This window comes from Phragmites australis, chromosome 11, assembly GCF_958298935.1.
Source record: "Phragmites australis chromosome 11, lpPhrAust1.1, whole genome shotgun sequence".
Classification (NCBI taxonomy): Eukaryota; Viridiplantae; Streptophyta; class Magnoliopsida; order Poales; family Poaceae; genus Phragmites; species Phragmites australis.
In genome coordinates, this window is record NC_084931.1 from 3,964,790 (window position 1) to 3,978,264 (window position 13,475).

At 43.7% G+C, this 13,475-nt stretch overlaps 1 protein-coding gene across 1 annotated transcript; it reads right to left on the reverse strand.

Moving 5' to 3' along the window:
• Nucleotides 1-7,330: 7,330 nt before the first annotated feature.
• LOC133885158 (uncharacterized) lies at nucleotides 7,331-13,145 on the reverse strand. Its single transcript, XM_062324818.1, has 11 exons — nucleotides 12,914-13,145; nucleotides 11,464-11,623; nucleotides 11,071-11,252; nucleotides 10,071-10,940; nucleotides 9,891-9,947; nucleotides 9,057-9,402; nucleotides 8,767-8,966; nucleotides 8,276-8,352; nucleotides 8,082-8,183; nucleotides 7,791-7,977; nucleotides 7,331-7,708 (listed from the first exon to the last, which is right to left on the reverse strand). Exons 1-11 carry the CDS (start codon nucleotides 13,061-13,063, stop codon nucleotides 7,619-7,621), a joined length of 2,421 nt encoding a protein of 806 aa, XP_062180802.1. The 5' UTR covers nucleotides 13,064-13,145; the 3' UTR covers nucleotides 7,331-7,618.
• Between the last annotated feature and the right edge of the window lie 330 nt (nucleotides 13,146-13,475).

The window sequence follows — 13,475 nt, forward strand, 5'->3', positions numbered from 1 at the left end:
ATATTTAATTTAAAAACATAAAAATCATACCTATAGATTTGTCATGAAAAATTGTTTCATAATATTATATTTTTATTATATATTATAACTATATTCTAATAGAAAACAATGGTCCAAGTTACACGTTGAAGATCATGAAAAATAAAAAATATCATGTATTTTTTACCAGAGAGAGTATTGTTTAGCCAATGTAAATAAGGTAAAAATCCAAAAATAGACAACATACGACATCATATTTGCCAAAATAGATAACATATCAGCGTATTTACAAATTTAACATTTGTATTTGGCACTTCGTTCACCAAAAACCCGGTATCGGTGTGCGAGGCACCGAAAAAGGGTGAGCTTGACTGTTGTCGACACCTGAGGTGCCAAATACACACTATGCACTATATTCGGCACCTGAGTTATAAAAAATAGCCTGCATTCGACACCTGAGGTGCATAATACGGTGCACAGTGTCGTATTCTACACCTCAGGTGCCGAATACAGGCCTATACACGGCAGCGGTCTTGTCACCTGTCGCTGTTGTCCGTGTCTTGTCACCCGTCGCGCAACCCACGCGCTATTGTCCCCAGGCGCCGTGTTTTGCTATATAATGGCAGTGAGCTTCAGTTGAGAGCAGTAGCATGGGAAGAGAGGAGAGGGGAAATAACGAGAGGAGAGGAGAAGTACCGCGAGGCGAGGAGGAGTAGCAGCATGAGGAGAGGAGAAGCAGCGCGAGGCAAGGAGAAGTAGCAGCACGAGGAGAGGAGCAGCAACAGAAGAGGAATAGCCCGAGGAGCAGCAGTGCGGGTTACAGTAAGTACTTAGATTATATATTTAATTAATACTTAGATTAATAATAGTAATTAGGTTAAGTAGATTGTTTAATCCATTCAATTACATTTGTTTAATTATATTAATTTTATAAATTAGAGTACTTAAATTATTTGCTTAGTTTGATTATATAAATTAGAGTATTTACGTAAATTAATCAGACTTATTAGAGTTATATGATTAATCAGATTAATTAGTTTTATTTAATTAATTTAATTAATTAGCTTAATCACTTAGGTTTAGTGAAACCATGAAAGATAGTGTGCAACAGCGACAAAGATGTATGGTGGTGGGCCCCACATGGCCATGGGTGCCTCCCCTCCTTGTGGTACTTTGTGCAAGTGGTGGCGTATGGTGATGGCCTATTGTATGCATACTCTCTATAGGTGTAAGTAGGGTGTCAGTGCAATGAGAGCAAAGAGAGGAAAAAAGAAAAAGAAAATAAATTTTAGAAAGATTCAAAAAATTTAGGTTGGACAGAAAGATTTGATTAAAATAAGTTGTCAAATTGAAATTTTGCAAATTGAATTCTAGGAAAAAAATTAATACTTATTAAATATTTAATCACAATAGTTGTATATTAATACTTAGGTAATGTTTATTAAATATTTAATTCAATCATAAATATTAATAATTTCATTTGAATTCAATATTGATGATTTAATTAGCATTGTTAATTTACTAACATGTAAATAATTAGTTATGTATTGTACATATATCTAAGTAATTATTTTTTTATATGTACGTTTGTTTAACAGATACGGTATGAATTTTCATATTTATTATGGAGAATGTCCTACCGTTTTACATAGGAGGCTCATAACTATTCAGAACTACCAGCACATAGAGAATATGGTTGAGCTATCTATCGACTTAGATGGTCTAAAATAACATGTTATGAAAATTTTGTATGTGAACCAGTAGTCCCATACTGTTGTCCTAGAGGGCGTGAGGCCAATGCTTGTTCCAAACAGTTCGATCGTTGTCCATATGTTGTTCAAGATGAAAGGGAACAATGTATTGGCTTTGTACTCACGTATGGCATTGGAGAACTTTGAATTGGAGGTGTACATAAATATAGTGCCACGACTGGTGCAAGGTGATGTAGTGACTAGCGTGGAAGGATCATGGTAGCATGTGATGCATGAAGAGGAGGGAGGGCATGTCGGGGAGGGAAGTTCCGGTAGAGAGGGAGCTGGAGTGGACCCTTCTAAGGTAGATACAATATATATGGATGATGAAGTCGGTGGTAGCGGAGATGAAGAAGCTGCTGACAACGATGACCTGGTGCCGACAATCAGCACTTTTGTGGTGCTGGGCTGCTAGATTGTGTCATCATTGAGTATAACACCTTATCTAACTAGGGATACCAGAATAGCGATATCCAGGTCAGACAATAGTTTCATAACAGGGGGGATGTCATCCACTTTATTAGCAACTATGCTGTAATGACAAGAAAAGACCACAACTATGCCCGGTCTAACCCTACGAAGTATAAGGTCCGGTGTATCAAGCACCCGAATTGTTCTTACTTCGTACGAGCACATAAGCTGAAATACAAGAACTATTTTGTGATCAGTAGACACACCCTACATACATGCAGTGAAGAGGCTGTTAGGAATGTGGGACACGCCGTTGATGTGAGGTTCATAACCCAACTCCTCATCACCTTAGTTGGCACTAACATATGTTTGTCACCAAAATCGATTATGAGGGAGGTGCAGCTAAGATGGGTATGCTGATCAATTATCATACCGCGTGGCGAACGAAGCAGAAAGCGTTGAAGATGTTGTTTAGAAGCTTCGAAGAGTCTTACAACTATGATCGGAGACTACTGCATAAGATTGCCATGATGAATGCAGGGACTCAGTGGGCCATGGCGTATGAGCCGATCAAGCTAGAGGATGGGTCATACAGCAGCATTGAACGATACATCATTAGGTTATTCTCGTATTTTGAACAATGCATCGAAGCTTTTAGACATTGCAGACTGATTGTATACGTAGATGTCATATTTATGAGCGGTAAGTACCATGGTATCCTTATAATAGAGATGATGACGGATGCAAATAATCAGGTCATTCCTCTCGCCTTTGCAATGGTTGAGAGTGAGAATAATCATGCCATTCCTCTCGCCTTTGACTGAATACACATGTACTCGTGGCAAACCTTCGATGAAGTCCATCGTAATGTCGGACCACACGGACAAGGGGACTCCAACCAACTTGAGGAGGCCAGCCGGATGAAGTTGCTCGGCCTTGTAACATTGGCATGTGGTGCACGCACACACATAGTCCTATACCACTGTCCGGGCGTGTGTCACATGGAATCAATGTGAAGGTGATGGAGTGTCTTTTGAATGCCCTCGTGGCTGACACCATGGGCCGTAGCCAGGATGGATAGCAAGAACAACGATGAAGCTGGGACGTAGACGACCTTTGATCATGATGAGGTCGTCTCGGATCGCCCCACATTGTGAGTGTGTCGTCGGTGGACACCTCATGACACTTCATCGAAGATGGCAAAGTGTGACGCAGAGAGGGCCATGTTGCTAGATTCCACCTCAGTGTCGCGGCGGGACAAGGCGTCCACCACCACATTATTGCTACCGGACTTGAACTCGATGTGGAAATCATAGCTGAGGAGCCTGCTCACCTATTGGTGTTGTGGGATTATGGATAACCTTTGATCAAGTAGATATTTTAAATATAATGGTCGGTACGTACCATGAATCGGTGTCCCCATAGGTACGGTCTCCAGTAGCGCACTGCTTGGACGAGGCCGATCAGCTCACATTTGTATGCCACCAACTTGGCATGGTGAGCTGCAATTAGGTAGTTGATGAAAGCTATGGCGCCGATGCCTTGATGGAGGATCGTGCCGAAACCGTGGCTTGACGTGCCGAACTTGACAACAAACTCCATGGTGAAGTCAGGCAGTTGCAGCACGGATGCCATCGTGAGGGCGTCTTTGAGCGCATCGAATGCCTCGTCTGCCGTCGTGTCCCAGACGAACCCCTCCTTCTTGAGTAACTTGGTGAGGGTGTGGCGAGCATGCCAAATCTTCGGATGAAGAGACGGTAGTACCTTGCCAGGCCGAGGAACGCACGTACCACCCGAACGGAGCACGATCGTGGCCAGTCCAAGACAACACGCACCTTTTCGGTGTCCATAGACACGCCGGTCATCGACACCACATGACCTAGGTATGACACTGATGGCTCCCTGAAGAAGCACTTGGTGCGCTTGAGGAAGAGGCGATGGTCGCGTAGGGCTTGGAACACCATGTGCACGTGTTGGAGGTGCTTTGGCCAGGAATTGTTGTAGATGAGGATGTTGTTGAAGAAGGCGAGGACGAAGCGGCGTAGGAACGGTCGGAGCACCTCATTCATGGAATGTTGCGGGCGCATTGGAGAGGCCGAAAGGCATCACCATGAACTCAAATAGACCCTGGTGTGTGTGGAACATCGTCTTAGCGATGTCGTCCTGGTGCATTAGTACCTAGTGCTACCCTGAACGGAGGTCGAGTTTGGTGAAAAATTTGGCGCCAAGGAGCTCAACCAGCAGCTTATCCACCACCGGTATCAGGAATTTATCCTTGTTCGTGCAGCTGTTCAACATCCGATAATCAATACAGAAGCGCCACGTCCCATCGCATTTCTATACGAGAAGTACTGGAGATGAGAACGTAGACGAGATGTGGTGTATGATCCCTTGCTGGAGCATATCCGCACATTGACGCAATAGCTCATCCTTCTGAAGTTGCGCATAACGATATGGTTGGACCGCAATGGACTCTGTGTCTGGTTTGAGGTGGATGCGGTGATTTCGCGCACGCGTGGGCGGTAGGCCATGCGGTTCAACGAACAAGTCATCGAAGCTGGTGAGAAGCTCCTCCATCAGATCATCGCGCGTGCAAGTGAACGCTTGCGTGGACTGGCGCGTGCTCTGCAGCCCGTGCCAGATGATCACGCGACCGTGCTAGATGAATGCCATTATGGAGTTGGAGAAGTCCTAGGTGATGGGCCCGAGAGTGCTGAGCCATTGCACACCGAGCACAAGGTCGAAACCGGTGAGGGGGATGACATAGTAGTTGAGATCAAAGGAGTCATTGCCGATGGTAGTCTGCACCCCACGGTAGCAGCCCATGCCATCTATGTGGTCACCATTGGCCACCATGACGCTGATGCGTGCATTGCCACAGACAAAAATGCCTACCACTGCTGCCACCTGGTCGGTAATGAAATTATGGGTGGAGCCCGAATCCAGGAGTGACACCAAGTGGATGCCATTGCCCTTGTTGTGATGCGAATTGTCTGAGCAGCGCATGATTCAATGCCCATCAGAGCTGATAGGGATATGACAGGCTCATCAATGGTGTCACTATCCTCTTGCCCATCATCAGTCACAAAGGGGTTGACCTCGAGGGCGAACAGTTTTTTGCACTTATGCCCAGAATGAAACTTCTCGTCGCAGTTGAAGCACAATCCTTGTGCGCGCTATGCCATCATCTCCGCAGGCGACCGAACGCGGCGTAGGATATCACGACGCGGGAGAGCCTGTTGTCACTGTGACGTGGACGCCCACCACGAAATATGCAGGATGCATTGCGGTTTGACGTGCCGTCTAAAGAGTGCAGCATCGCTCGTAAGATCGGGCCAACGTCATGGCGCGTTCCAACGTCATCGGCGCTTGGAGCTTAGTGTCTATTGACTTTGGTAATCCTGCGGTGAATATGTTCACCTGCTGGGCCATTGTGAGCTGTCTCACGCAAGGGAGAAACGCTAGGAATTGCTCGCAGTATTCCATGACAATGCCGGTGCACTTGAGGGCTGTCAGTTCCCCAAAGGGATTGTTATGCACCGGCAGCCCGAAGTGTGTGTTGACTAGGTCAATGAACTCTGTCCACGTTGGTGTCCCTTGTTCCCATTCCAGTTTGTAGTACTAGAGGATCACCGGCCCGTCCATGTTGAATGAGGGAGCCATACCTTGTCCGCCTCTGTGGTGCTTTGGCCGCAAAAGTACTACTCACATCGGTTTAGCCACGGGAGCAGGTCGCTCTTCTCGTCGAAGACTGGGAAGTTCAACTTATGGAAGCGCGGCACTCCACCGTGCTCGCCTACCCTCGTGCTGCTTAGAACGTCATCGTTGGTGTGAGGCGTACAGAGGATGCCAGACTTGGCATGCTTGTTGGTACTGTTCGTGGCCTCTACGACCTCTTTGTCTATCTATTCCAGCGACTTGTTGTTGCTGGATTCCAGACAGTTGATGGCAACGTGATGGGCGTTCTGCTTCTGTTGCAGGTCCTTCAGTGCCGACATCACGTAGTTGAGGGCGTCGGTGTGCTTCTTCAACGCTAGCGTCAAGTGGTTGATGGCGTCGTGCACCTGCTGATATGCGGTGCTCTTGTTGGTGGTCGATATGGTCGTGGAGGGTGGTGATTGGGCATTGGTCTCTGATACTAAAGATGTCACAGGCCCTGTGTCTGGGAACAGAAGAGAGCGTAGAGGGTGATGGTGATAGACGGGAGGCCGTGGGCGTGGACCTCATCGGCGTGGTTTAGAAGCACGGTTGGTGGCCGCACCGACGAGACAGGGCTTGAAAGAGGTAGAGGAGATAATAGATTGAATTCCGCTTGCTTTATTCATTGATGCGAAGCCTCTTTTATAGATGAAGGTGGCTCTAACAAACTCCTAACAAATAGGAACTAATCTGAACAATTAAATCCAATCTAAACAACCAAATGAGTTTATCTAAACGATAGGCAAGTAGTTAACAAACTCTTTTCTTCACGTCGCAGATGGCACTCCCGCGTTGCGCCGGCGCTTGTAGTACTTGCCCACCATAACACACGACTATGAAATCAACAATTCTACTTGGCATAAGTTAAAAGACGTATATCTTGAAATGGCTCAGAAGCAACTATGTCTTGTAAACTTGTGTAGCCATCACCATCACAAAGGCAATAGGACCTCTTGAGATATCTCTCCACTTGGTAACACGGTCACATGTAAAACTATCACAAGCACAATTCTCATATTATTGACAAGAAGCTCTAGCCAATGGAAACACAATTGGAAAAGATATCTACAGTGTTAGGTGGTTAAGGATGTTTCGGCGGCTATTTTTTAAACATGGAATCAACTCCATACAGTAAAGCAATCGACTCCCGGATTTGACGATCACTTGTTACTGACATGCCGACTTGTCAGTGACCAGAACAAATCCTAAATTTCTTGGCATTGCTTTATTTGATCTCGATTCTCGAATACCTAACAAACAAACATGAATCAGTTGTTAGAGCGTACAAGATGCCCCCACACGGCATGCATTTCACCGAAACTTGTGCTGACTCGCGATGTCCTCCATATTGACAATCTGAGACGCAACTGAGCACAGACAAAGCTAACAACCCCATCTGCTGCAACTTGCAAACTTACCAGTCTCCAAAGGTCTAAGCACCGCCATGTATATAAGACTGTAATTACTTATCAAATATAAACAGCTGAAGCAATAACGGCATACAAAACATTCTTTTGTATTGTACTCCATGAGTTTGGGCATTCCTATCTGACAAAAAGGTTCATCCACACGCTGCGGTGAATGTATGGTTTCTAGTCTTTAAATAAAGGTTTAAAGTTCACTTTGGACCACACGGTCTATCATACAACTGTTTTTACTGTTCATAACCCGAACGCTTCAGAAGAGGCATTTGCCCCGATTTACTCTAAACATTCCTTGGAATGGCAGCAATATTTCAAAAACTTTGATAAGATGAACCCTAAACTCCTGAATAGCAATTACATGACAACGGCAGATGCAAAGGACCTCTTCCCAATTGAACCGAAACTAAGGACTGACCAGCCGGAGCTCGCACTGTAAACTTCCATCTGTAGCAAAAGAGAGGAATTATTTCTAGAATAGAGCACATGTTTTTGAAGGTAATAGCTACATCAGTGTGTGGTTACTTACAGTATCCAGAATCTGCACACTGGACTGCATACCACCAATTAGGAACAAGCTATCGTCCATATTAACTGTAGCGGCATATCCTCTTGGGGTGTTCATGGGATCACCCATCCTCCAGGCGTTGAGGCGAGGGTCGTAGATCTCTACGCTAGAAACCATTTTGTCCCCGTCATACCCTCCCATAGCGTATCTGAAAAATCAGTTAACACACTAGCTAAGTTTCTTGCCAAGATTTAAGACCAAGATGCTCTTAGTAGTCTGTTCAGGAAGAGATATAAAGAGGAAGTTACTGACAGGGCATCTCCCAGGACAGTTAAGGCGTGGCATCCTCTCCTTGTATTCATACTTGGAAGCCGGACCCAGAAACCCTCCCTTGGATCATACCTTTCTGCTGATCTGTATATTGCGTGTTTGTTAGTGTTAGTTTCCGAAGAAATTTTACGTGTATATCATATAATAGCATGAAGGAAAGTGGTGACAGATCTTACTCCAAGTACATGCTTCCATCATATCCACCAGCTGTATAGATGACACCATTCAGTTCGGCCGCAGCAAGAGCAAATCGCTGAAATATATTGCAACACAACTAAGATATTGGTTTCAAGGCATTTCAACTTTATGAATTACTCTCTCAATTATCAACAGAAGCCTTATCCAGTTATCCTGCTAGTACATACCAACAAAAATATAGGAAAGGTATGTAAACAATGATGCAATGAACAAAATGAATTATCATTAAGCAAAATTGTTCATGCAGAAGATGAACACCATAGGATGCTGCAAATATATACTAGGTATCAAAATTAAACATCTTAAATAAACATATGTCTCTTGTTTGTTCATAGTTGTTAAGGCCCTTGAGCTTATCAAAACACACAAATTGCAGACTAGAAGTATAAGTTTAAGCACTACTTTGAAATAGGTTAGAAGATAACAAACTAGGTAACAATTTCAAGCAACTGAGAGACCGAGAGCATACAGAGAGCAGCATAGATGGACTGCATATCCATTTCCCAAGATATGGATCAAACATCTCAACTTCTGAGTAGGTTTCATTTCCATCTCCTCCACCAATAGCATATATTTTATCATTAAGACTGATACCAGCAAGACTTCCTTTCTTACGATTCAACAAGGGGCATTCTGTCCACTCATTATTCCTTGAACTATAGCATTCCACTGCCAAAAAAAGAAATAAATAACTGCAACTCAAAGTCAAAGCTCTCACAAGTTTTTTTGGGAAAGCATATTATAGATACCATGGTATACCTGTGTTATACCATGACATGCCATCTCCACCACCAAAAGCAAATATATGACCATCCAGTGCAGCAGCAGATGCATATGAGCGGGCAGAACCCATTGGTGTGAGACCAACCAGTATGTCTTTCTCAGGAGAAAAAGAATCAAGAGATGATAACCAGGTCACGCCATTATAACCACCAATCAGGAATATTGATGGTGTTACTACATTATTGCACATGCTTCCAAGAAGAGACAATGAAGAGTCAAATTTGAACTGTAACTCATCTACAAGGTATTCCAGTTGCTGTACTTTCCTTCCTGAGTCTTTAACTACTTCCCTCAACGAAATTATATCTTGGTTTGACTCAATCTGAGAGATAACAGAACCATAATCAGGAAGTCCGATGGAGACAGCACTTGCATAAACTACAAAATAATGGCCAACAAAGCTTGTATCATGAATACATCTGGCGGGAACACTAAGGCAGGCAGATTCGAAAAACTACAGCTATCCAGTTTAGTCTGTGTGGGTTCCAAAAACAAAAAGAAGGTTTAGTCCGTGTATTGCTAGACATAAGTACTGTGTAGATGAGGTAAATGGTTCATACAAGAAAACATAGTGTTACAACTTACACCAAAAGGTACTCATATACTGAACTAACCACGTCAATGATCACCGTGATTATAATTTGAAGGATTAGAAACATATAGTCCAAGTCAATATTGCAGGATAGAGAAAGTCTTTTATTTTGTTCCGTTCTTATGGGAACAAAAACTCATTTAAGTTTTACTATGCAACAAACAAAATAAAGAACCAATCAACTTTTTCTTTCCATTGTTCAAGAAGAAATGAAGAACCTGTTTTTTCTCCAATGCTTCAGTCCTCTTGGTTAAATCACTGATGATTTGTAGCAGCTACAAAGGAAGGTAAAAAGCATAACATGAGAGGACACATCCATTGTGTTAGGCAATTGGTTACGAAACAAAATTGAATACTGAAAATAAAAGAAGGCTAACAAAAGAGAATAACATAGACACCTCAGCATTTCCAAGGCATTCCTTAAACACGGTTTTATTTTCCATTGTAGCACCAAATGGGTCACATGAAAGGTTTGCATTGACTTGTGTTTCTTCAGGTACACATTGATCTGAACTAGAATCAGCACAATCCTGGGAAGATAGTTCTGCCTGCTGTCGTATTAAAGACAACTCTTTCAGCCTTTTCAGGATAGTCAGTCTTTCAGGCTGTATCCCTACATCACCTGGGTTATTGTGAACCTCACTCTCTATTTCATCAACATCCACAGCATCTGTATTATGTGAGTTCACAAGCATTGATGCCTCAAAAGTGTCTCTTTCTCCATTCACAGGATTGACAACTGGATGATTGCATTCAACAAGCTCCATCCCTTGGCCAACAGTTTTGTTTGAGGAATTTTTACTGGCCTCATCTGGACTTGAATGAAGACCAACCTGGTTTTGAAGTACATTGCTATCCAAATCCTCCCAATCAGAAATTGGTGCCCCGGATTTGTTCTCATCAGTGTTACTAGCATTGTCTGCATCAGAATCAGCCCAGTTACCTGGAGCAATGCCACTTGAATTTGATAAAAGGCTAAATGGATTGGTATCCTTTGAATTCGCTGTGACATTATGTGTGTTAGAAACAACTGATTCCTTCCTTTTAGTTGATGGTAGAGATACGGTAAGACTCTTTTTCCTTGAAACATCTGGAACTTGGTTGAAATTAGCAGGAGCAAGTGATTTGAACAAAGCAAGTAAAGCTATTGTCTGTGCATGGTCTAGTTCAAAATAGAAGTGGTGATGACTGTAATAGTTATCACTAAGCACTTTTTTGAATTGGGTCTCCAGCAGTGGTGGGTACTGAGTCTTCATGCAAATATGAACCTGAAAAACACAAGCAGCGGTTTCAGATAAATAAAATGGGGCAAACATCAGATAAAAAAGGGGCAAACTTAATTACTTAAACTATTTCACCAAACAAACAGTGGAATTTAGGTATTAAACTTCTAGATACCTGCGCAGGAAAAGCTGTGCTTAAGGAGCCATCTTTACTCCAAGCATATGGATCAATAGACATCTGACCTGGGCTTGCAGCCTCGAAAAGACCATGGAGCTTTCTGTCACTATAATTGAACAGAAATAAAGGCAGGCCAGGTTTGATATTCCTCACATATGAATAATGGACTGAAGGCAGACCTATAAACAAGTGCACAGGAAGGGGAATCGAGTTAAGACTAGAAATTCAACAAGAAGTCAACATTTCATGAACCAAGCATTGACATCACTATATAAAGTCAATATCATCATATTCTCTATAAAAAATTAGCAGGATAATATTAACAAAACTAGTGAAGGAGTTACAAATGACAAAAGTCACGGCAAGAGGTGAAAGGCGCACTTCACGAACCAAAAAGCTGTTTTCTGAAGCATTCTTCAATCGTATCATGCTTGCAACCAAAGATCACCCCTCCAAGCTGGTTTTCTCGGAGATTACGGGTAATGTCCCAAGACTTGCTATTAAGATGTGTCTGCATTGCTAGGTTGTAGATCTCCCTTTCTTCCAGCACCTTTGTTTCACACATTTTGAGAGCATGTAAGGCACATAAGTTAAGTAGATACAATGATATCAAAGAGATAACACTTGATACGAATTCATAACCAGGGGGAGAGCATACATCTATCAGCAACTTAAAACTCAGAGATTCCAAACATTGGAAATATATGGCTAAAAGTGCAAACAACTTGAAATATCCAAGTTGGCAAATTCAGCTCCCATTTTATAAAGAAAAAAAAATGAGAGGAAAGAATGACACTTAAAAAAAATATTAGTAAGGGTGTATAGATCATCTATTTTGTGCCAGCATGTAGCCAAGCATAACAAGTCCACATATGGACAAAGAAAAATTCTAAAATAGTGTATGAAAGTTATGCAGAGTATTTAAAACCGAACTAAAACAACTCCGTGGCAAAATGGTGTCATGGCCATAATATTCAGTCACACAGATAATGAAGTCCTCCGATAAACCCAAAATGCACTCTCCCAAGAAACTCTTCAACTAACCCCTCCCTAGACACACAGCGTCATCTAATTAACCCTCATTCTTAATCAAGAAGAACCAAATGGCTGCCCAATGCACCACCTAATTAACCAGTCTTCTTGGGCCAGAACCAGGACCCAATTGCGTCCTGACAGAGTACCAAAATTACGATACAAGCTTCCGGAACCATGCGGGGCGTAGGAAACGTGTATAACCTAAATGTGACGCACAAGGACATCTGAAAACAACCATCACGCACCCACAGAAGCTGCGTTCAGAACAACTATGAGTCACCACACTCAGGGCGGACTTATCACCTATCGCAACCCACTAGCCACACGGCTGTGAAAGCAAGGAACACGAAGCAGATAACAACTGCATCCTGGTATAGTCGGCAATTAAAATTGTAAAATTTAACAATTTGCGCTTCCACACGAAGCCCAAAATCTACCCAGCCAGCAGGGTCGATTGTGGCAGATCTCTAAACGAAGCAGCAAACTAGCGATCCCCATAACCCGCACCCCCAGCAACACCCGAAATCTTACCCCTGGCTCAACCCTAAACCCTACCGATCAACAGCCCAATGTGCCTTGTAAATTGCGATTGCCGCGGCCTCCCAGCCACCACCATCCCGGCCTCATCGAACACCCGCACGCCGCCAACAAACCCTAGACACCCCCCCCCCCACCCCCAAAAAAAAACACGAGGAAATTCCAGAAATTTACCCAAAACAGCAAGGAAAACCCCCCCGCCGAAACCCGTACACAAGTCGCGGGATCACAAATTCGTCTCTCCCCCGCGGTTGATCTCGAGGCGCACCTGATCGCTGCGCTCCCGGAGTAGAGGGTCGCCTTCCGGTTCCGGTTCCCCGCTGCCTGTTGGAGATGCTTTCCTTGCCTGCGCTACGCCCAGGCGCGGCTGCGCGTGACCGGCAGCATGTTTCTTTTTCCGTAGGATGGGCAGCAGCATTGCGGAGTCGGCGCGCGAGATGGGTGAGTGGAGGCGCGTTATATAGGTGTGGCGGCTGGGGGCGGGGCGGGGTCACCTCGGCAGTCACCGCGGCCGAGCTGCGGCGGCGGCGGTGGGTGGGGGTGGTGCTCGGCACGGATTAAATTTTCTCCGATTTTTCGGTGAAATTTTACGAATTTAGGTGGGGAACAAAATATTTTATTCTGAATTTTTTTTTCACTAACATATGAGAACCACAGAATAGAGAATAAAAATGACTGAAATTTTGTAAATTTCGAATCTGGTCGGTGACAGCTGGGGTGGGAGGTAAAACTGTTCGAATTTCGAATCTGGTCGGCATTTTCCAAAGTGGATTGTGTTGTAAAATCATCAAACGATGCAGTAAACACCTAGGTTGGTATCCACGCTATGT

What these genes read in the sequence shown, in the direction of transcription:
- LOC133885158 (XM_062324818.1), bottom strand. Translation starts at nt 13,063, where the DNA reads ATGCTGCTGCCCATCCTACGGAAAAAGAAACATGCTGCCGGTCACGCG. An exon ending in GTCCATCTATGCTGCTCTCT is followed by an intron (nt 8,353 to 8,766) that starts GTATGCTCTCGG and finishes AATATATTTCAG; the next exon opens with CGATTTGCTCTTGCTGCGGC. An exon ending in GTGTGCAGATTCTGGATACT is followed by an intron (nt 7,709 to 7,790) that starts GTAAGTAACCAC and finishes CTTTTGCTACAG; the next exon opens with ATGGAAGTTTACAGTGCGAG.